The 25,580-nt window shown below is 35.3% G+C and overlaps 1 protein-coding gene across 1 annotated transcript in view; it reads right to left on the bottom strand.

The window, feature by feature from the left end:
* Window positions 1-25,580, bottom strand: part of GUCY1A2 (guanylate cyclase 1 soluble subunit alpha 2) — a 271,043-nt gene that overhangs the window by 182,273 nt on the left and 63,190 nt on the right. The window contains exon 4 of the mRNA XM_074335531.1: window positions 12,915-13,633. Within this exon, the coding sequence (XP_074191632.1) occupies window positions 12,915-13,633 (719 nt within the window). The remainder of the gene's footprint in view (window positions 1-12,914; window positions 13,634-25,580) is intronic.

Here is a 25,580-nt window from a genome sequence, read left to right as displayed (position 1 = left end):
TTAAATATATATATATACAGTGATAGTCCTTCAGCAGAATATACTAATGAAGTTTATGTCAGGCCATATACTGTAGCACAGTCTCTGGAGCCTGACCATTTGAGTTCAAATATTGCCTTTGGCATGTACTAGAAATACAACTTCAGTAAAGTTTTCTTAATGGCTATGTACTTCAGTTTCCTTATTTATAAAGTGGGCCTTAATAACAGTACCTACCTCACAGAGTTGTTTATAGTAATTAAATGAGATAATATATATAAAATGTTTAGAAGAGGGCCTGGTATTAAACACTGAGTAAGTACACATCATCGTTGTCATCATACTCACTATCTTTACAGGGTAGCAAGAAACTATTATGTCGCCTGTCAGGCATTTGCAAACTATTTTCCCAAAGCTCATTAAAATCCTGAGAATGTTTTCAAAAGGTGTAGTCCCAAAGATCTTTTAAATATATATATATATATATATACTTTTAAATATATATAAATATATATATACTTTTAAATATATATAATATATATATATGTATATATATATATACACACAAAGCAGATGTACATATACTCTATATTTAGACTTCAAGAATACATATATACGTGTGTGTATGTGTATATATGGTAAAATTCATATATATATATGAATATATATATACCAGAAACTAAGAGTTTTACCAAAAACTGGAAGAAGTCACCAATTTTTAAAAAATTCATGTCACTTTTAAATTTCAATTAACTTTATTAATCCTTTACAATAACTGCCATACAAAATATGTTCTTCATCTGTACCTCACTGGTAGAACTTTAGAACACATTCTCTTCTCTCCTATTGCCAGTCAATTCTATACTAAGATGTATGAAAACTGTTTTAAATTATCTTTAGTTCTGAAAAGATAAATGATGTCAGGCATTCTGGGCCTCAATTTCAGTTAAATAAAAATGGATTTTTTAGTGTTTTGATTAATTCTGAGAAAATAAATGGGATAAATAATTAGATGATAATAGTTTTCAACTCTAATATTTGATAAAATGAATAAAATGATTTTTGACATTTTATATAGTAATACAGAAAAATAACGTCTACACTATAATATGTAATAGTTTATAAATAAGTCAATGATTGGTCTGACCAGTAACCTTTAGAATCCATGCTATCAACACTAGAAGGCTCCTTCTCAATCATAAAATGTGCTTTTCAAAAATATAGTGAAACTTACAATATGTTAAAAATAATGTCTTAGTCAATCCAATTTGCTAAACCAAAAAAGCCAACTCAAACATTAAATACAAACAATGATAAAGGAGACAGATAAAATTAAGGAATGCGGTATCTCAAATAAAATAAATTTAAAATCTTGACATAAACCATAAATTTAGGTGATAGAAATTCCTGAGCAGGGTAGGGAGTGAATGGAATATAATCAAAAGTTAAACAAGGAAATCCTATGACAGTATGATAGGTAAAAGTAAATATAATTTTGGTACAATGAGTCAAGAATTATCAAGGGTAAAAATAGAAAAATAATAGTGTACTGAAGTCAATTTTTGTACACATAACAAAAGCATTTAAAAATTTATGAGAATATTTTTCCTCCTTCGGGAAACATGATATCAAACCCTTGTTCAGATTATAAAGAATGTTTCATACCAGACCTACTTAATTATTTCTTCCCCTTGGAATTATTAAATTAGTGGTTAAGGGAAACAAAGCAGATGTACATATACTCTATATTTAGACTTTAAGAATACTGTCAAACACATTTTTTCAATTCAACTACTTTAAATTGTTATATGATAGTGATGAGAAGCTAACTTAGAAATTGAATACTGGCGATGCTTAGAAAATCACACTGTAGAACAGTGGTTCTCTTTAAAAAAATGCCTGGGTAAAGCTAAGGAGATCAAACTACATGTAACTTTTCCAAGATAATGTTCTTTAAGAAAATCAAACACATTTTATAGTGTCAAATGATCCCTATCAGTGACAGAAAGTTGGAATACTTTTTCTCACATACAAAATTGTTCATTCTCTTCTGTAATTTAGTAGTGTATTCAAGTTTAAAAAGTCATATCTACGGGAATATCTTTTCAATAATGCAAGATGAGTAAGTTCTAGAGATCGCTGCACAACACTGTGTCTATGGTTAACAATATTGTATTGTACACTTAAAAATTTGTTAGAGGGTAGATATTAAGTGTCTTGTCGAAATAAAATAAAAATTTAGAAAAGTATCTACTTATGAATGGAAAAACTGACAGACTGAAATATCATAACTATGAAATACATAGCCCCATAAAATCAAAAGAATTATAAAGAAACAGAAAACAGAACTTGTAAATAACTTATTAGATATTATTTATTTCTGTAAATTAATGGAATAAGCAAGGACTCTAACTTCACAAAACTTTATATCCTTTTGAGTTTATATAGAATATAATTATGTGTAAAGTAACATCTCACAGAATAATTATTTCACAGAATAATAAACAACTTGTAGTATGGAAAAAGTCTCTAAAACCAAACAGCAGAGTAGAATGGTAATTAAACCACTGACAATAGTTATCATAATTAGTCTCATAAAGATATTATGATTACAAGAATTTATAACCTACCTAGAAAATGCATCAGAGTGGCACAGAATCTTTTCAATGTAAAATGTTTAGAAGAACTTATTTCCAACTCTTATTAATTGTAATTCTAACTTTTTTTAGAATTCTAATATTAAAGCTACACTTTTTATTGTACTCATAATAACATCTATATTAGAAAATATGGAAATGCAAGGAACCATAGATCATAACATAAGTTTTCCATATATGTAGATGGAGATAGAGAGAGTCCCTCATCCCTTTCATAAAGTGAAAGGAAGAATTCTGAAGCCAGTGCTGAATGATCAACAGAGTCATTCATTCATTCACTCATAATTTTGAGATGTGTGAACTAGACATCTCATTCACTTTAAGGAGTTGTACGTGTTATCATAATCACTGTTAATATTAACCACCAACAACATCACAGATAAGTCTATCCTGGAAAGAAATACAGTTCTTGAACTCTCCTTCAAAGAGAAAGAGTTTGGAGATCAAATTTCTTCCCCTGCTTGTCTTCTGCAGTAAGATAAATTTTGACTCCCTCGAATCTTCATGAAAAACACACACACTGTCTTCAGTTAAGGGAAAAGTGAAAACAAACCAAGATCATTAAGTGTTTCAAACATAAATACTTTGGTTCTTTTCAGAAAAACAAAATGCGGCAAACTCTACTCATTCCCTCACAAAATAAGGAAATACTGTTGAACATGATCAAAGCGTTCTGGGTCATATTTTTCAAGTACAATAGAAACAGATCTAATAAGAGTTCAGAGTCTTTAACCACTTATATACTAGAAATGTGAACACTGGTCTTATAATTTCTATAACTAAATAAACCTGGACAAATCTTGTTAAAGACACATATACTAATGACTTGTTTAAAATTTCAGGATTTCCTAAAGGTCCAATTTCATAGATGCTGAAAAGCATAAATAAACAGCCTTCTCACAAAACAAACCTGTAAGTTGAAAATGTTTTAAAGACTGCTTTTACTATGTTTATTTATAATAGATCACAGAAATCAAGTTTTCATTGCACTTTGAGGAGTGGAAATTGGCTGCTAAACTTGGAAAACCCAAATATAGGTGGCATTTCAAAAATATTTTATTGAATTGAATTTTGAAGGGCATCATGTGCTGAGTTTTAGAAGAAGAGGGATTGCAAAATAGAATTACAGCCTTGACAAACCTCTCTAGTCCACAAATTCATTAATTTTTAGATTACACCATATCCACTATGAAAATAAAATGGCGCAGAAGTTGTTTCTTATAATAGTAGAGTCTTTAATATGAATATTTATTTTTTATAAATAACATTATAAAAATAATGTGATAATATTTTTACCTTTGAAGATATTTGGGTTACCTCCATAAATCTTCAGTAAAATATCTCAGCATTGACTAATAAGGGCTAGACTTACATTTCTATAGAACAGAAGTTTCTGAACAGAAGTTTCTCCATAAATATTTTTTACAGGAGAGTAAATTGAAGATTATACAAGATTACTATATAGGAATGAACAAAGATGGGTATACTAGATGTGCCAAAATATGTTAGACTTCTATTGAGTAATCAGAGAAAATATGCTAACTGCACAAAGAAACAGCTAACTGCACTACTGAAAAAAAATCTGGGAATAAATGGTAAAGACTAAATTGGCACATATTACTTTTTTATCAGAAAAACAGATTTTTCTAAACTCAATCATCTACAACTATATAAATAATGAGATTTATAGGAAAAAGTAAAAATAGGTACTCCAAAATGTCAGTGGATATTTCAGGGTATTAATTATAAAAATGTTTTTGCCTTAATGTTCTGCATTTTCCAAATTTTGTACAAAGTATACATTATTTTAAGACAAAAATTAATAAAAGGAATACAAAATTGAAATACATATGATTAAAACGTACAGTAGCCACAAAAAGATATGGCTCTATTTAAAAAAAAGAAAAGAAAAAGAAAAGAGGGAAGAAAAGAAGAAATTAAACTGGATGTGCAAGGACACAAAATGTGTCACATGGTGCAATGCAGTAACCACTTTAGGAATCCTGTCAGTACCAGGAGATGAGAGAACTGCATGAGCCTCATATATTCCTTTTAAAAGAACACATGACACTTTCTCAATGAGTTCTCTTTCCAATCAATCTCCTCAACACCTAAGACCAGTCACTCTCTATTACATCGCCATGTTCTAAGTCCTTCAGAGAAACAGAGAGGAATAACAATATAATTAACAACCAATTTCTCACTGGCAACAATAGGCCCAAAGAGAGAAAAATGTATATTCAAATTGCTGGGGGGAAACACTGTAAATTGAGAATTTTATATCCAGAAAAACCATCAAAAATGAAGATGAAATAAAGACATTCCCAGATGAACAGAGTAATAGAACTTGCAGCTAGTGAGTGTACTTACTGTACAAGGAACTCCTTCAAGTTGAAAGAAAATACATGTATACATGGGAAAAAATAAAGAGCACTGATACTACTAAATATGTGGATAAATATATGAGAAGATAGAAATACACTTGAATGTATTTTTCCTTTCTTTTCCTAATTCCTTTTTAAAAACCCATTTATAGATATAAATATATAACATGTATAATTACAAGTATACATTATACATATAATTATTGCAATAGTTATTAGATATAACTTGGTTTATAACAAGTAAATAATACTACAAAAGGGACGGAGAGAAGATGGAGAAGGAAAAAGAAAAACTGTCTCAACTCTCGGACTACATGATCATGGAAGTAAAAAGTCCTAAAGAATCTATCAAAAAACTGCATTTTTATCTATTCTATAATATTAAACTATTCTAATCTGAGTTTATCAAGGTCATAACTCAAGAACAATATACAAACATAATTTCCTATGTATTATAAAATTTATTTTCCTATATATTAGTAAAATAAAATTTTAAAACATTCCATTCACAATATCATCCATTCACAGTATCATCAAGAAAGAATAAAAACATATTTAACAAAAAAGTACAAGGCCTGAGCACTGAAAACTGTACAATATTTTTCACAAAAAATAAAGAAAATCTAAATAAATTGAGAGATATTTTCATGGGATGGAAGACTTAATATTGTTAAAATGGCTATTCTTTCTAAATTGATTTATAGATTCAGTGCAATCCCTATTAAAATTCTGGAAGTTTTTTTTTTTTTAGAAATTGGCAAATGGATCCTAAAACTTATGTGGAAATGCAAAGGACCTAGAATAGCTAAAACAAATTTTAAAAACTTGGAGGATTTAAAATACCCAATTGCAAAACTTTGATATAGTAATTAAAACATATTATCAGCATAAAGTTAGATATTTTAAAAAATAGGGGCACCCCCATTCAGGACCCCCTCCCACTCGGAAGCTCTGATGTTTTGCTTTCAATAAACTATCCTCTTTTTAAAACTCTTTGCCTCTCCTGGGTCCGTGTTTCCATTCTTTGGTCTCAGGAGACAGGATCCTGGCCTACACCCAGAAATTGCAGGCAGATCCTACATCAGAATCACCTGAGACACCTCCCTCCCCCGTCCCCCCCCCACACACACACACACAAAATAGAAAATAGAAAGGCTAGATAAAATTTTATGGTGATTGATGTTTGACAAAGTTACAAAGGCAATACAATGGTGAAATGATAGTTTTCTCCACAAAATATACTGATACAATTGGATGTCTATATGCAAATAAACAACAACAAAAACTTAGGCCCTCACGGCATAAACAAAATATGCCTCAAAATGGACCACAAATCTAATTATAAGAGTTAAAATTATAAAACTACTAGAAGAAAGAAAATAAGAGAGAAAATCTCTGTGGTCTTGAGTTACAAAGATTTGTTAGATATCACAACAAAGGCATAATCCATAAAATAAAATATTGGTACTATCAAAATTCAAATTGTTCTTCAAAATACAGTACCCTTTGAAGTCAATATAATATCCAGAATATATATTTTAAAAATCACAACAGTAGGAAGACAAACAACACAAATATTGACAAAACATTTAAATAGACATTTAATCAAAGAAATTATACCAACGGCTAATAAGCACAAGAAAAGATGCTCAACACCATTAGTCACTGGGAAAAGGTAAATTAAAACCAAAGATACTACTTTGCACCCACTAGGATAATTATGATGAAAAAGAGTGACAATACCCAGTGTTGGTAAGTATGTAAAGAAATTTGAACCCTCATGTTTCTTGTCAAATGTGAAATGACATAGCCTCTGTGTTAAACAGTGTGGCAATTTCTTTAAAAAGTTAAACATATACTTACCATATGACACAGCAATTCCTCTCCTAGGAATCTGACCAAGAGAAATGGAAATGTATCCAACACAAACTCTTGTATGCAAACGTTCTTTGCAACATTATTCACAATAGTCAAAATCTGAAAACTAGCCAGTGTCCATCGACTGCTGAATGAGTAAAAAGAACTGTGGTATATCTATGCAATGTAACACCATTCAGCACTAAAAATGAACAAATCGCTCATACGTGCAAGAACATGGATAAACCTCAAAAACATTATGCCAGACAAAAAAAAAGACATATATGTGTATGATTGCATTTATAAGAAATGTCTAGAAAAGACAAGTCTATACGGAGGAAAGTAGACCAGTCGTTGTCTAGGATTGAGAGTAGAAGCAGGATCAACTACCAATAAGCAAGAAAACTTTTGAGGGCAATAAAGTGTTCTAAAACTGTATTGTTGTGATAGTTGCACAATTATATACATTTACTAAAAATCATTGCACTGTATACTTTCAAAAAAATGTTAATGTTAATGTGAATAAAGAGAGCAGCACCATTAAAAATGGTCGCTAAAAATGCATTGAAAACAGCTTTTAATTTACTTATACTTAAGATACCAGCTAAAGCAAAATGATTCCAAGTTAAAAAGGTACAATTAAAAGAAGATTCTGAAAAAATTTGAACAGTGCTAATTTCCAACTCCCACAGAGCCTACAACACTAGAACTAAATAACGTCTGATCTCTGGTATGAGGCATCTCCTTTATAAGTTCAGGCTGCAATCTTTCCTGCTAACAAAGTAAAAACATGGCAAAATGTACACTTTAAGCATGAGGATCACTGTAACGAACGTATACTTCATCACGTAATCATCTACCTTATCCTCTGACTATACAGAACACAGTAGCTACCCAGTAACATAGCACTACATAGTAATTCTAACATTATGGGTATTAAAAAAAATTTGAGAGAGAGCCAAGCTGAACTTCATAATATTGGCATCAGAATCTAATTTGCCTAACCTACTTTAAAAGGCAGTTTCTGGTTAGAGAGCAGGTCTAGAAAAAAATGATAAATTAATATTAAAGCTCTCATAATTACAAAAAGCAAAGAAAACTCCAGATAATTCTGGTATCTATGTTCTAAATATTAATTTATAGAGAAAGTCCTAATGTCATTTTGTCCACCACTAAAAATACTGTCCAATATTTGAAATTCTCTAATAACATCTGACCTAAACAGAGAAGGAAAGCTCACATTTTCCCAAATTAAATTAAAGTTGAAGTCAAATAATGTATCCTTGACAGTCAGATGAAACTTATCTTTCAAGAGTATCATTATGGTATATTAAGATTAATAAATAGATTTTAAACTTTTCAATCATCATGTCAGAAGACTATGGGCATGCATCTAGAAAAGATAAAGGAGCATTTTGAAAAGTGATTTGACCACAGAAAATCATAGGTTAATTCCTCCTCTATTCTATGAAAATTATTTCCTAAATTTATTTTGCAGCTTCTAATTAACAAGACAAATACGAGGATATTTCTGGGGATTGAAAAAGAAAAGTGTTGTTATGCTCTTCCTCAGTTCCAAACCTGAGAACAAAAGTGAAGATGAACAACAAAGCCATTGCTCTGTCGTAGGGATGATATATTTCAAACGCTGGATTCCTTCCACAATGTTATTAAAGTTTTCTGAAGCGTTGCTGCTAAGGAAAAAAAATGTCAAAAGAGCTCATGTTATTTATTGTATTCTCTTTGCTGTTTCAGGTTGTGCCTAAGCTAACGAGTCCATTTTATTTTAGAAACCACTGGCACAGCAAAATTCTATAACAAGTGAACATAAAATATATTAGTAGACACAGGTGATAAAAACTTGATTCCAAACTCTAGTGAATCTGAAAAGAAGACTAGGGATTTTAAAACAATGATAGTCTATATAAAAAGCAGATCCAAACAGAGCTCCTATAGAGTAAGTGACAGGGTCTCCTAGTCTTTATTAAGAAGACAAGAAGCAGAGCTCAAGTCACATTCTGTGAAGATATTAGGTGAGCTTGATTATCTCTCTAAAATTATTAAACCTACTGATGTCCAGTACTTCCTTCTAAACGGCAAGAAGTGAGGAGGAGAATGCATAGGAGGAATGTTACAAGTGGAAAGGAACAATAATAATAACAGTGGTAGAAGTGATAATAATAAACATATTCAACACTGAACCCAGGGTCCAAAGATATAATAAGAATTTTACATGGGTATGTTATTTAATCCTCACAAATAACTTTCTGAGTTATCTGACAGCATGAGCAACCAGAGAATTATTTTAACTTAGTCTTGATAATAGAGTGAGCTCTTTATGGTTGAAAAGTCAGATTCCCCTCTGCTCTTAAAAAATACATCTGAATTCATTGAATCATAGGGATGGTAGAAAGCCTCATAATCAACTGAGCTCAGATAAATGTATATGTTAAGGATGACTTGTAAAGGAGTAAAAATATTATTTGTCTAGATTCTGTGACTCAGACATTACAGGGATTTACTAAGATCACAATTGCCTGAGACACCTCTCTCTGACTCTATTGCCACTTCCCCCACACATCATGACCTCACAATGCAGAGAAAGAAGTCATGTGCTGTTACTCTAATTTCTAACAGCCCTGTGTACAAACATCTCTTCATACAAAAAAGCTTTGAAACCTATGTGAATGTTAGGTTTATAAGACCAAATGTTAACACCGAAATTACATATTAGAGTGCAACAAATTTTTTTCTCAATGCCTCAAAAAATCTATGTGACAAACTTCCAAATTCTCAGAACAATATTATATTTTTTAAAGAATAATAAACATTTATTTGAGCAAAAGGAGCTGCAGCCCGGCATACACAGATTCAGGTAGCAAACAAAATTGTGTTCCCAGAAGAGTATTATATTTGAATGAACTGAAAGATACACAGCACAAATTAACATGGATTCCCAATTCAGTCTCAATTACCAATGCTGAATCTGTTGTTGTTTTTAAATAATGAACCAATTCATTCATATTTAATACTTGATATCTAATAAGGAAAGATGATGAAAAGGAAGATGGGCTTAAGGAAATATAAAAATATAGGAATGCCATACGGGGGAAAAGCAAATACAGAAGAATATGTAAGGCATGGATGATCACTTAGAGAAGATACAGAGGGAACCGAAAAATGGGAATCAAAGCTCAGTCATGCCATCGGGAAGACTTCCTTCTAACCTCAAAACTCTGTTGAATTAATGGCTGGCCAAGATTACTGCATCAGATGCTTCTCAGTTACACTCTTGCTACGCTTTTGTCATTATAACTCATCACTACAGAATCAAGATGTAAATTCTTTGGAACTAAGATGATGGCTTTCTTTTTCATTAGTATCACATCAAATTGCTCACAAGCATGCTCTACCTCTATGCAGTTAATCATTAACTGACAACACAAAATGGCAAAGATCATGGTGTAGCAAAAGCATTACAATCCATTCTGAATAATTTACTGTCATTCAGCTGCATGATTAGCTCTTGTTTTGTTCTTTTCTTTTGTTTTGTTTTGTTTTGTTTTGTTTTGTTTTGCTTTATGACGGCAGTGGTGGTGGTTCATTGGTATTAAGTGAATAGCCAAAATAGCTCAATTATCATGAAAGCCTTTACTGCTAGACAAAGGAATAAATATCCTAAATTAGTTTTTAAAGTAGCATTTCTTATCAAAGACCACTAAAAAATTAGACTCTCCAGACAACATGGTGTTATTTATTAACAGAAAAAGATATGGGGGAAAAGAATGAATATCACGGTCAAATGTATCAACAGAATCATAATTTTAACCCTCATTTTCTTTTTTCTTTCCATGTCTTAAGAAAACACAAATTTGGAATTTGGAAACATAATAACTAAACAATGCTGTTCACCTGCTTACGACTCCCTGTCACAACTTCATTCACTGTCATTTCCATTTGGCCATTTGTCATTTCCTGGAGCCTCCCAAATGCCCCACTTCAGCAAACCCAGGTGAATAAACAGAAATGTAAACCTAAGGATGACAGGACTGTTGTCCTTATTCTAACTAAAAATCCTGCCTATTGCTTTATTTTTAAACTGCCACGAACATGTTTAAATTATAATTGCATCTTCTCAATGAGCACAGTCCCTTATTATTGGAACTAGCAGGGGGCCGTGACATTTGAGTCATCGTTTCCTTATGTCTATTTCTTACCCTGGTATACAAATTAAATAGAAATACAAGCCAGATGAAATATAGGGTGGAAAATTTGACACAGAATCTTTAAATTGCATTTACTTTTTCACAAATCTGCACAAAATATAGAACAATTAACATTGGTAATAAGATATTCTACTTCAGGCACATTGTCAAAACATTAACTTCAATTCTAAAAGCTAAAGATGCTTCAAACCTTCCTAGCCAAATTTTGAACTTTTGTAAGACAGCTTTAATATTCCCCATGTTATAAAGATAGAATAATTCCAGTTTTAAAGCAACTACACATATAGACAAAAATATACATTTAACAACTTTCTTCCAAACTAAAGAGCTTCAAAATGGGTAGCAATTATTGAGTATGTATACAGTACATGTGAAAAATATTATTTAAAACATGTGTAATCAATGTAGGAATGAATAATAATAATTTATTCAGACTAAAATATCCAAATGTGCCAAATTGGAATCTTCAGGCTTTTCCTTCGATGTTTGCAATTCACTGACCTCATATGATAAAAATATTACAGAATGATTCTTTCTAATCTGATTGAGTCACACTAAATGAATGTGCATCCTTTCATCTTTCTCAAATATTTTGTTTAAACTTTTTCCATTGAATTTCAAAATTATAAAAATTAATAAATTATGAAACTAATGATGTATAAAATCCTCAAAAATGTCTTTGACTCTGCTTTCAGGAGGTTATTTCCTCATTTATTTTATTATTGCAGACACGCCAGAATATGTGTAGATTATTCATTCACTGAGTTTTCATTGTTTCTGCGATTCTTCCTTCCTTTAGCTCAGAGCAACATGTTCATTTTTACAGCTTTCCCAAAATGCCTGGGAACAAACTGAATAGCCTAATGGAACTTTATCTATCTTGACACAAAATATCGAAAGGAAGCTCTACTGAAAACTGAATGTACATTCAAATGTCTAATCTGGAAATTCACATTATTCTTCCCTTTAATCAATGAAAGCATATAATCAAATTTAAAATAGTCATGGCTGATTTTCTCTACATTTATTTTATTATTTATTTTAATGTTGACTTTTTTCTTTAAAATATTTTACCGTAGGAAATATGTTTGCTTAAATTCAACTTTTCTAAGATGTATTTCTCTTATCTTTTCATAATTTATTTATAATTTATAACCCAGATTTTCCCAAAAGGGATTCAAAGAAATTCACAGTAAAGATTTCTAGATTTCACTGTATTCTCAAGGAGTGAAGATGTTCTAAAGAAATGAGGCTCTATTTCAATACTAAAATGTAATCAGATCCTGAGATAGTCACTTCATTTCCAACTTTTAGGAAATACATTATTCTGCATTTAAGACAGAACTAGGATGTTAACCAGATATTCCTGGATTGTGAAATTTAGAACAGAACGTATTAAAAGTGTAGCTAGCTTTTTACCTATATTTATTTAAGTATAAGGAAAGCAAGTCCCACAGTGCTGAAACCAGTCTTACCATTTCCCTCAAAGTTTGACTTCCATCGGTGGAAATATGCATGGGTTTACAGTATCAGATTTTTAGTGAGTGCTATCATTTTTGTAATTACTATGGCTAGTATTAATAAGTGTCTTCTTTTAATATGCTGAAATAAATTAATGGAACATGCAGACACTATGCAAAATGGCTGGGAATGGGGCCAAATCTTATTACATACATCCAGGGACCAGTAATTTTCTAAATGGCACTTTAAGCTCTCTTGCCTAAATACAAGTACAGCCAGCATGTAATTTACTGAACTAATTATGCACTCTTCGAGTTCCCATCACCCATCTCAAGTTCATGGTCACTTACCTTGTCTTTATTTTCAGTGCCAGAAGCCTCAGGCTTGGTCCTAATCACAAATGGGGTGGACAGGCGCAGAAGGACCCTTTCAAAGGTGGCATTGACCTTTGGAGAAACAATCTCGAAGCAGTCCTCAAACTTGAGCACTTTGTGAGTGTCACATCGGAGCTGCTTCCTCAGGCCTTCCCCCAACTGGAGGACTAACATGTGGGGGTCAAACATCAAGTGGAAAGGAAAGGCTCTGCAGAAAGTGTTGATGCTAATTCTGAGGTCCGCAGGAACTTTGGAGGTTCCTTGTGGAAGGTTCTTCGTGATATTCGTGCTTTCACATTCTTTGATAAGGAAAGTGAGACAGCTACAGTTGCCTGGGTTTGAACTATCAGAGCACAGTTTCTCATTCGCAACTTGTTCCACTTCCACATCCAACCGATAGATCTTCTTTCCTGCAGCCTTTATCATCCCCAGCATTGCAAACCCCACAATGTGGTGAGGGTGGAAGTAGTGGAGCATGAGAGGACCTTCAGGGAGCTCCTTGCATAGGAATGATGGTGACTCCAGAGTGGCCTGTTTTCCAAAAGAAGTTCTAATGTGTTCCAACAAAGCATCAAAGCCATTGAAAAAGTCCTGCAATGTGCCACCTACAGCTCGAAGGACTCTCTCATTCTCATCAAAGCATATATTAAAGAACTCCTCACCAAATTTTTCTTGAATTTCCTCAAACTTCAAACCTAGAGGTAAATGGGAAGCACATGTTAGTGAAGTATAATACAAATAATTGAATTTTTAGTTTTTTTAATGCATATCAAATGAGATAGCTTAGTGAGTGAAACAAGAGCGGTATTTCCCTCAGGTCCACAAATGTCTCAAATAGGTTAATTCATTCATTATTGAGTTGGAGAAAGTAAATTTCAGTTCATCTTCTGGATGCTTCTAAGATGTTAATGAGCACATTTTTGTTTTTAAACAGACTTTATTTTTTTGAGCACTTTTAGATTCATAACAAAATGAAGCAGAATGCAAAGATATTTTCCATATGCCCCGGTCCCCTCCACACACCAGCACCTTTGGCCCCCACTATCAACATCATGCATTGCACTGGTACATTTGTTATAATCTATGAACCTACACTGACACAACGTTATCACCCAAAGTCCATAGTTTACATTAGGGTTCACTCTGGTGTTGTACATCCTTGGGTTTTGACAAAGGTATAATGACATGTGTCTATTATTATAGTGTTCTACAGAGTAGTTTCACTGCCCTAAAAATCCACTGTGCTCTTCCCTCCCTCCCCCAACCCCTGGAGCATTAAATTTTTAAATGCTGCAAGTCTAACTTTTCTTTTCAACACCCTACTCCATTTGCTGTAATTAGCACAAATAATGTCTTTTCCTTAATGATTTCCCTCATTGTTAAAAGATCTTTTAATAGAGGCAACTATAAAGGTATCTCTATATTATATCCATCCAATATTGCCATCTAACTTATCAAAATACATTTGTTAAGTGGGAAATATCAAGCCCAGGGAGGAAAGACAAAAGGAATTAAAAATGGCAGAACTGTGGAATGCTTTGCATTCTTTCACCCATAAAAGTGAGAATAGCCAAGAGTGGAGTAGGAATCTGACGAGCTATAGAGTTAAAAGGTCTTTGTTAAGTTTTCTAAGTTCAGACTCACTCCTAGATACTGTGGCAAACAGAACACTACCTTATAGTAATGGAATTATAATGAAATACACACACACACACACACACACACACACACACAGACACAGACACAGACACAGTGCATTATACAGTAATTAGAAACAGAGACACATGTGATCAGGTAGGTCTACCCTTCAGGATGTTCTGAGGAAATATAAGGAGGGAATTTATGGTCCAAAGAAGAAAAAGACAACACAAATAAAAGAGTTGAGTCTGATGCTAAAAAAAGCTTCTACTAGAGTCACTCTTTTGCTTCTCCTTTGACTTTGGCTGTGTAGGGGAGCAGGATTTGCCACCCCAAAATATGTCTCTTTGGCATTAGAATTATTTTATGCTGATTATTTTTAAGAAACAAAAGACTCAGGAAGGGCTTTTTACCTCCCTGTTAAGTGCCTAAAAGAATTTAGATACAGGGCCTGGCCCAGGAAGTACTACCACCAAATAACTACAAAGAATGTGGATTATGTGTGGGAGGAAGAACTCCGCAGGGCTTAGATACCTAAGACGGCTCTATACCCCATTGTCTCCACATAGCCCAGGAAATTTTTGTTTTTCCACCTCCATGTGACTTGCCCTCCTCTCCTTGGAAGTGCCAGACTCCTACTCCTTCTCCTTAGTTCAGAATGGCATCTATGCCCCAATTGCCGGACCATGTGTGGGCCTCTTATGGCGCCTCAGTACATATACAATTAAATTGTTTTTTCTTCTGTTTATCTGTCTTATGTCAATTTATTTCTTAGAACAGCCAGAAAAACTGAGGAAGGTAGAGGATTGTTTTTCCTCTCCAACAGCTGAAATCAATACATGTAGTTTACATATTTATATTTCCTTGCCTAGTCTACTCCATCTTAGAAGGAGGTCCTGAAAAGCAGGATGGGGAAAAGACAGGTCACTCTGCTAGCGTCCTGTTGGACTGCAGAGCAGTCTAGACTGTCGGTGGCTTGGCTTGTGGCTCCTACCTACTATTCCCTAAGGGTTCTCCCATCCAGAAGTGAGGGAAGAAAACAGTTAACAATAGTATTTTACAAATATTTTTTAAAGCTTACTATATACAGTCTAAACCAGGGGTGTCAAAACTGTGGCCCACGGGCCAACTGTCGTCCACAATCCATTGTTAATTGGCCCACAGCAAATTCCAAAAATACATTTAGTTTACTTAAATAAACCAGGTGAGGCAATACATACTCCACCTCGAGTGAGTGGCCCGGCTGTTTGTGTATTTTACCACATATGGCCCTTGGTAAAAAACGTTGAAAAAAGTTTGGACACCCTTGGTCTAAACACTGTGGTAGCCAAGTTAAGAGGTCAGTTTGACAAAGGAGTTCTTAAAATCAATGTGTAATGAAAAGAAGTAAAAATCTAAGTGAAAAGAATCCCTTTATTAAGAAGCATTTCACATTAATTTTAGTTTCATAGATTTGACGTTCAAGGCAAGCTGAGAAAGTTACCTATTAAGATAAAAACATCAATCACCACTCACCTCACATTGTCACATTACAGATTGCCCTTCAACATATGTTGCATTCACTAACAATAATACCAGGCAGAAGTGATAATAATAGCATTTATGTGTTCAGATAGCTAGCATGGGAGAAAACAAGATCGATGATATTCACCGCAATTTGGCGCCAGTTCCAACCACTCCACTGAAACTGCTTTTATAATTACTTAAAACAATATATACTGTTTGTCCTTATCTTAATGAACCTTGTTTGTTGTTTTTCCTTTAATTTGATTCTACTGATCATCTCTTCCTCCTAAATCTCCCTTCTCTCTTGGCTTATAAAACCACACTCTCCTGGTTTGACTACTATCTGTCTGAAAATTCCTTCACTAAAACTTCTTCTATGCCAGATCCTTACATCACCATCACTGTATTGTAATGAAATAAGTCTAATACAAACTAAATTTCAAAGACAATGTCCTGTCAAAGACGCTTTTAAATTTTTTAATTATGAAATGCTAATTAGAAACTAAATTCAAAATAAAAATTCTTATAATCTGACATTTGCTGAACACAAAATCCCATGTGACACTGAAAATATTCCATAGATTGCTTCTATACTTTTAAGAGTTATATCTTACAAGGACTGAGGGCCTATAGGTACAAAAAAGAAAAAACAGAATTTCTTCTAACTTGCATAGTTAATAACATTGAAAAAACCCTCACTGTTATTAAGAACCCAGATATAGACATAATACAGTAACATTATCTTCTATTTGCAATGCCAGAATCCCAAAGAATCATCCAGAAAATAAGACGTAAATTCACCAAAGACAACAAAATAAAAACTACTCTGTGAGTACAGTACCAGAAATCCTTTCTGCCTTAAAAAGCACTTCTGTACTTTACGGAACAAAGATTGTCAGTTCTCAAATAATGACACTAAGGCCTATCAGTATGCAAAAAAATGATCTGTATCAATAAAGAAAAACTGAATTATTTTGAATATTACACTCAACTACTATACACGGTAATTTTATATAAACCACAATATTCAATTAACTAATAAAGATTTTTTGTTCTCACAATTGTTAAACTGTACAAGATCAGAAAAGAAGAAAAAAATTCTTAGAGCTTGAAAAATTAAAACTAGGGAAAGATCACTTCAACTTTTGCAAATATGCTATCAATAGCCAAGACTTCCATTGTAAGCTTTGTCTCAAAATTTAGAAAGCACAGAGAAAGTAGTTCAGCTCCGACAACTGGTGCAGCTCTCACTCCCAAGGTTCCACCTACGATTGATACAAACCCGATACTTACAGTAAATCACTTGAAACATATAGACAATGCTAATCTCCTCATATCATAAGATAAAATGACAGTTTGACATTTGGGTCTATAAGAACACATTTCCTCAAGAGACAAAATTTAAAATTGCTTTCATTAACAAGTAAGTTAGAAGTCAGAATTTTAAGTTACTGTTAATTCACCTCTTTTTAAAAAAAATGAATTGCATAAATGCTGACATCTTCAGCTGTAAATGAAAAAGTCTGTTCACTCATGACATGAATCTTTTGTCCCTCATGCCATCTGTCCAACTTCACACTGTGTACTTCTTGATGACAAGGACCTTCTCCCATTTATGTCTGCATACCTAATACCTAGCACATTGAGACTTAGACTTCATTCATACAAACTAAACATTGGCCTAAGTATTTGTTTAATAAATATAATCAAATATTTAAAGCTACAATTGTGCCATATCTAAGGATACCGAAACAATTAAATACATTCTTTTCTCACATGGGCCTTCACAGATAATTGAATTACAATGTGATTGGGTTGTAACAGGCATACAGGAATATCTATGGAGGTATGGGAAAAGACTGACTCTCTCCTCAGGTAGATAACATTTGAAGGGAGACTTGAAGAAAGAGTGGGTTCCAAAAGGCCAACAAGGAAAGAGCAAGCATAGTAGCAGATGGGAAGTAATGGAATATGGATAAACCAGGAAAGTAGAAGATCCCAGCATGGTCAGGGAAGAGCAAGTAGTAACTGGATAATGGCTGGGGAGCAGAGCGAAGAGTTGTTAATTAATCAGCAATGTTGAAGATGGATTAAGGGTGCCAAGACCAGAGTCAAAGACAGCAGCCAGAAAAATGTTTCAATGTCTGTAAAAGAAGATTGTATTGACTGAATTAGGCAGTTCCAGTAAGAATGGAAAAATGAGTACAAAGCAACATGCCAAATTTTTCATAAATTATTTAATTTCATATTTTTAAAAAGTCCCTACCAAGTAGATATTTTTAATTGTCCTCATTTTACAGGTGAGCAATATTATGAAATTTGCCAAAGTTCACACAGCTATTAGTGGCAGAGCCAGGTCTTGAAGTGAAGTCTAATATGAAATCTTGTCTAATAAGCATAGTATCAAAAGAGTAAGACATCAGAGAAGGTCCAAGATAGCAGATTAGATAAACGTTATGCCTACTACCTCCCAGGATCAAACCAAAATTACAAATAAATTATAGAACAATAAACCTCAAGAATCGTCTGAACACTAGCTAAACAGAACCCTTAAAACTAAGGATATAAAGAAGAGGCCACATCGAGACTGGTAGGAGGGGCGGAGACACGAAACAAGCTGACCCAAACCCACACATAGTGGTTGAACCCCAGGAGGGGACACCTTGGTGGTGGAGGTACCCCAGAACACGGAGGGGTCCCAGCCCCATGCCAGGCTCCCCAGCCTAGGGGTCCTATGCCGGGAAGAACAGTCCACACAACATCTGGTAGTGAAAATCAGTGAGGACTCTGTCTGCCCATCCTGGTGAGACAGAAGGCAGCTAGAAACCCAGATGCCAATTTAAAGGGCCCACACACAGACTCACTAGCTTGCAAACACTCACCTGGTCTCTGATGCAGGGGCAGCAACTTGAAAAGTGCAAGAGACATACGGGGAAAGACTGAATTATGTGGTTTTGTAGCAAGGACTGAGTGAACAAGTGTGATTGTCCCTGGGTGGAGCCTGTCTCAAATGTAGCCTACAGAGTGTGCCATCTTTTCTATGATGAACCCTTCCCCAAAGGGCCAAATCTGAAACTGCATAGGTCTGGTAAAATCTGTGTATTTTACCACCGTGATGACACCCTGGGTCCCTGTTCCAAACAACTAGTACTGCATCGCCAGGAGAACTCTCAGCTCCTGGACAGCCAGCCTCCACCAACAAGCTGCAGAAGCATTTTTACAGCAGCAGATGGCTACAGCAGCTGGGGAAACTTTTGGTGGTGGGCAGTGAGCCACTACCTGTGCCACAGCCTCTCACGGGCAGCTCTCGGACAACTGTGAGCCTGAAGAGAGCAGTGCTTGGCTGCAGTGTTCTCAGGTAGTTTTTGCAAAGTGGTCACAGACCCAGCCCTGGTACAAGAACCAAAACTGCATTAACTTTGTAAAAAATAATAGCCATGCCTAGTGACTCCCTGGGACCCCACCCCGCCCAGCTAGTGCCACGTTGCCAAAGGCATTCTCAACACAAGGTCAACCAGCCCAAACGACACACCTAAGAAGGCTTTTTTAAATGGCTGAGCCTTACTGTCAGCTAGCAGGTGGCAAAAGGCCTGGGGGCCTTGGGCCTTTGGCTAAACTGCCCCATGCCAGATATTGGTGACAGCAGCTGTTGGTTCACATTGAGGCCACCACCACATGCCTCCAGGTTCACCACAGGCAGAAACCAACCATATATAGCTTTGTAGCTCCTACCAAGTATCCCCAAACCGGTCACAGACAAGGCTGAAATAGCCCTATATGGAAGCCCCTCCCAAGAGACACCAAAAACAACACACCCAAAAACTGGCTTCAGACTATACCAAAGCACCACCCAGTTAGCTAAACAATCAGCATAGCCAAAGGGTGGTCTCAACAGCCAGAAGAGCTCAGGGTGGGGGGGATCCCCCTCTGAGGGGTCAGTCCACACACAGAAGCTCATACACTGTGGGGCTAGCCAATCCTCACACTCAGCCTGGGAGTCAATGCCACCCATTTATGTGCCAAAAGAAATCAAGGCTCATTTATAAAAGAAGAATAAACACAATACTGCCCAAATTGTAATTTTAAGGAAAATTGTTTTGAATCTGATCTATCAATACTGTTTCATTTGAATGTTGGTGGAACGAGATAAAATCTTTGTAGGTTCAGAGTACTTTATAGCCAGTAAGTAAAATGATGGGATAATAATGGGGAAAATGTCAGTTTTGTTCTTAATCTACGAAGGGTTAAACAATGATTTTTCTATTTTAGAGGCATATAATTCTCCTCCTTGGGCTGCATTTGTGGCATCTCTGTTGCTCGACAAAAAGACTACAGCATATATCGTATATCTATTTCTAAGTGTAGGTGAACTAAAATTAATTGTCCTTAAGATTTTCAAAATTTGATTAGATACTTATTGACAAGATACATATTCAAATAAAAAAACAGGGATTTTTCTATCTTTGATCTAAAAAAGAATTTGCTAAGCATAGTAATAGGGGAAATCCTCTAACATATTTAATATTAATCTTGAATACCCAAAGAAATAGATATTATTAGAAGCATAGCAAGAGCTTCAGATACAAAATATTTATATTGGTTACATTTAGAGTTTGTGTATTTTTAGAATATGCTAAAGTATGCGTTAAATATATTCAATACACAGGATATATATTTTAATAGAGCAAAATGTGGCATAATGGAGATGAAGCCAAACCCTGAGTATTGTGGAATACTTTTTTCACCCAGAAACTACATCTAAAAAGTAAAGCATCAGGAAAGTACACGCCAATATTATAAGTTGCTAATCCTTCCTTTCAAATAGCAAAGCACATCTTGTGTCTACCTTATAAAATAGCCGATATCCCCTCATATTATAGATATTTGTCTGTGATCATTCCGTTGACTATAAACAAATTTAGTACAATAATTTATGAAGAAGAACAATCTCTAAAACAGTGTGGTCTACAATTTAAAAAGTAAACAATGGAGAAAGGACTATAATTAACCAATAATAGAATTTCCCTCTGAACTGTACAAAATTCTAAATCTACTGATTGAAAAGGCAAAAGTTCCAGCCAGGATTGGTAAGAAAACACACACACACACACACACACACACACACACACACACACACACCTATGAATATCTGGTTAAATTCCTGAAATACAGAGATAAAAAGCTTAATGAAGAAAACCTTTTAACTTGCAAGGAACAACAATTTTCAAAAAAAATTTTTTTTTAAGAAATTAGAAGCTAGCTGATGGTGGAATAATATATGTGGAATGCTGAGACAGTTTAAATCTAAGAATTCATTACCCAGCCAAGATGTCTGGCAAAGATTCAGAGAAACCATACCACTCAGTGAAACACCTAAGGAAAATAATTGAGAAAACATTTTAACCAAACAACAAATAGAACAGAACAGAGGAGTCCAGGTAAGAGAAGATGGGAAAAGTAAAAATATTGAGCAATGAACCTTGCAATACACACACACACTCTAATGGAGATATATGAGGTGTGATCAAACACTATATCTCACATCACTTCTGGTATGCCAATTTCTGCAAAATAAAAACATTACAATGTGTCCTCATCCACCTTATTCACTGGATCTGGCACCTTGCAACTTCTGGCTCTTCCCCAAAGTCAAAATGACCATAAAAGAAAAACGTATTGAATTAATTCAGGACATCAAGGCAGCCATGACAGCACAACTAAAGACATTCACAAAAGAGGACTTCCAGAACTGCGTTAGAAAGTGTCAAGAACGACTGGATAAGCGTGTATGAAGCGAGGGGAGATATTCTGAGTGGCATTAATGACAGCAACGTGTTGTTTACTGTAATAATCTTTTTTTAATTTAAATATTCACCATATTTTGTGATCACACCTCGTAGATATATTATAATGAAAAATTATCTGGAAATTTGTAACATAAATGTAAATAAAGTTTATTGAAATGAGGTAAAGGGAAACTATTGACAACTGTGAGTTAAATTTTACTCATCATCTGGAACCAAACAGTCCCAGCAAAACCCAGGAGTTGGGAGGCTGAGGAGAAACAGGAGGGGAAAAGGAAAAAAGTAGCAGCATTCTAAAGTTCCCTTTTAAAAAGGATCTGGGTCACTTGGGAAAAACTGCATTTTTTGTAGGGAAATAAGTGATATTTTGCTTTAAAATAATGAAAAACACATGGATCTAATTTTAGTAATAAGACAAGGAAGATAACCAATAATGAAATGGGAAAGTAGAACAGAGTTTTTAAACTACAAGATAATATATATAGATATATAGACATAGATATATAGATATAGATATATAATTTCTATACAGAATTTCAAAATGAAATTCATAAAGTTCATACACATTGAATTTTACTATGATCAAAACGGCAAAAGTACAGTAAAGAAAAAACAACATAAAATAAATAATTATCATAAATTAAGATGAAAGAAAATCAGTCAAGTACGCACTTCATTAAATGTAAACAAACAAATTCTCTCATCAGATGGCAGAAATTCTCACCCAATCTATAAAAATTACACTTATGAGAGGACAATCAAGATGGCGCGGTAGGTAAACACTGTGCTTACCTTCTCTCACAACCACATCAAAATTACAACTAATTTACAAAACAACCATGATCGAGAATTGCCGAAAATCAAGCTGAACTGAAGTCTTTCAACTAAGGATGCACAGAAGAAGCCACCTCCAGACTGGTAGGAAGGGCAGAGATGTGGAACGGGCTGGTCCCACACCTGCGTGTGACCATTAAAGATTGGGAGGGATCTTTTGGGTATGAGGTCCCCTCCACTGTACAGAGGAGCAAAAGATCCCAGCCCCAGCCCAGCCCAGGGTTCCAGTGCTCGGAAGAGAAGTTCCCATAATTTCTGGTTGTGGAAACCAGTGGAGATGTGACTGATTGAGACTAAGGGCAGCTGCACTCACAGGTGCTCCTCTTAAAGGGATGGCGCACAGAATTACCCACCAACAGAATCACTTTCTCTGAGCTTCAGCGCTGGGGCAGTGGCTAGAGAGGCGGCAGGGACATGGGATATAGGGAGGAACTGAATTGTCTGGATTCGGATGGGGGCTGGAGAGGCGGCTTTCTCCTGGACGGGGGAGTTGGTAGAGGCTATTGTTTCCTTGCTGAGCCCTTTCCCTTCCCGGAGGCAGCCATTTCTGAGTCTCCACCGTTAGCTCACTGTGCCCTGGCTATTTCAGACCTGGCCCCAACCAACTTTCAGGCACACCCAGGCCACTTCCAGTTGCTTTTTCACACAGACCGCCTGCCTTGACTCAAGCTACATACTTTCCTAGGGTCAGTCAAAGGTTTGCAAAACCCAGACAAGTACCATCTGGCTTGAGCACGTCCTGTACCTCTGGCTGAGCAGCCCTAAGCCAGCACTAGCAGCAGCCAGCCTTGGTTCACAGCTTGGCCTCTTAAGGTGCTTCCAAGCACACCATGGGCAGCAGACATCTGCGGATTTCATTGTGGCTCCTGCTAGGTGGCCCCAGGTGGGTCACAGGCTGTGGCTGAACATGACATACATTGGATCCCCTCCATGGTGGTCCTAGGGCTGGCACTCCCAGTGGCCAGCTTCAAAACGAGCTGGAGCATCACACAGCCACCTCCAAGTACAACATATCCAAGGGGCAGATTGCGCAGAAACCAGAGTCCTGCTGACGCAGATCCTGCTCCGTAGGATCAGCCCCTGCACAACAACTCTTCCACTGTAGTCAAGGTCAGTCCTCACAACCAGTGAGCCTAAGGGTCAGTCCCTCCCACTGATGTGCAATTATCAACCAAGGCTCAACTACAAAAGGAGTTCACACACAACCCACAGAAGGGACACACCTGGAGTGAGTGGCTCAGGTGACCAGTAAGACTGCGTCACTGAACCCCACAGCACACCTACTACATAAGGCCACGCTACTAAGACTGGAAGACATAGAAGTCCTACCTAATACATAAAAACAAACACAGGGAGGCAGCCAAAATGGGGAGACAATCATGTCCCAAATAAAAGAACAGAACAAAACTCCAGAAAAAGAACTAAACAAAATGGAGACAAACAATCTACCAGACGCAGAGTTCCAAACACTGGTTATAAGGATGCTCACTGATCTCAGTGAGAACTTCAACAGAGAGACAGGAAGCATAAAAATGAAGATGGAAACCATAAAAAAGAACCAGTCAGAAACAAAGGATACAATAATGGAAATGAAGAATATATTACAGGGAAGCAACAGTAGATTAGATGAAGCAGAGGATCCAATCAGCGATGTAGAAGATAAGGTAGCAGAAAACACCCAACCAGAACAAAAGAATAAAGAATCCAAAAATTGAGGAGAGTTGGCCTCTAGGACAATATCAAGTGTACCAACATTTGCATTATAAGGGTACAAGATGGAGAAGAGAGAGAGCAAGGAACTGAAAACCTATTTGAAGAAATAATGACAGAAAACCTCCCTAACCTGGTAAAGGAAATAGACATACAAGCTCAGGAAGTACAGAGAGTTCCAAACAAGATAAACCCAAAGAGGCCAATACCAAGACACATCATACTTAAAATGCCAAAGGTTAAAGACAAAAAGAGAATCTTAAAAGCAGCAAAAGAAAAGCAGTTAGTTACCTATAACTGGCAGCTGATTTCTCAACAGAAAATTTGCAGGCAAGAAGGAAGTGGCAGGAAATGTTCCAAGTAATGAAAAGCAACAATATACAACCAAGATTTCTCTTCCCAGCAAAGCTATCATTTAGAATTGAAGGACAGGTAAGGAGTTTCCCAGACAAGAAAAAGCTGAAGGAGTTCATTACTACCAATTCAGAACTACAAGGAATCTTAGATGGACTTTTTTAAGATGGGAGGGGGGTTAAGGATGGGTGAAAGGGAAAGGGATTTAGAAGTACAGATTGGTTGTTACACAGTAGTCATGGGGATGTAGGGTATAGCATAAAGAATATAGTCAATAATATTGTAAAAACTAGGTATGGTGCCAGATAGGTACTAGAGCTCTCAGGGTAATGATAGAAGGGAATGGGGTTGGGGACAGGGTGAAAAAGGTGAAGGCATTAAGCAATAGAAATTGGTAGTTAATACAGTTTGGGGCATATAATCAACAATGTTGTAAAGATCATATAAGGTGCCAGATGGGCACAAGACTTATCAGAGGGGTCACTTCATAGACTTGTGGCCAATGTGCTATATACCTGAAGCTGAAGTAGAATAATATTGAATGTCAACTATAGCTAAATATATTGGTATATATAGTCATGGGATGTGGAGTACAACATAGGGAAGATAGTCAATGGTATTGTAACAGCTATATAAATTGTCAGAAGGGTAGTAACTTGGGGTGGGTGGGTTATCACTTTACGAGGGATTTAAATGTCTAACTATTACGTTGCTTTGTACACCTGAAACTAATAAAAAATAAACAAAAAAAATTACACATATAAAAACCTTTTTTAAAAAGGTTGAAAATAAGCAG

This window comes from Rhinolophus sinicus, linkage group LG06 (assembly GCF_036562045.2).
Source record: "Rhinolophus sinicus isolate RSC01 linkage group LG06, ASM3656204v1, whole genome shotgun sequence".
Lineage (NCBI taxonomy): Eukaryota > Metazoa > Chordata > Mammalia > Chiroptera > Rhinolophidae > Rhinolophus > Rhinolophus sinicus.
The sequence above is the reverse complement of the archived record's forward strand: the minus strand, read 5'-3'. Positions and strand labels throughout refer to the sequence as shown.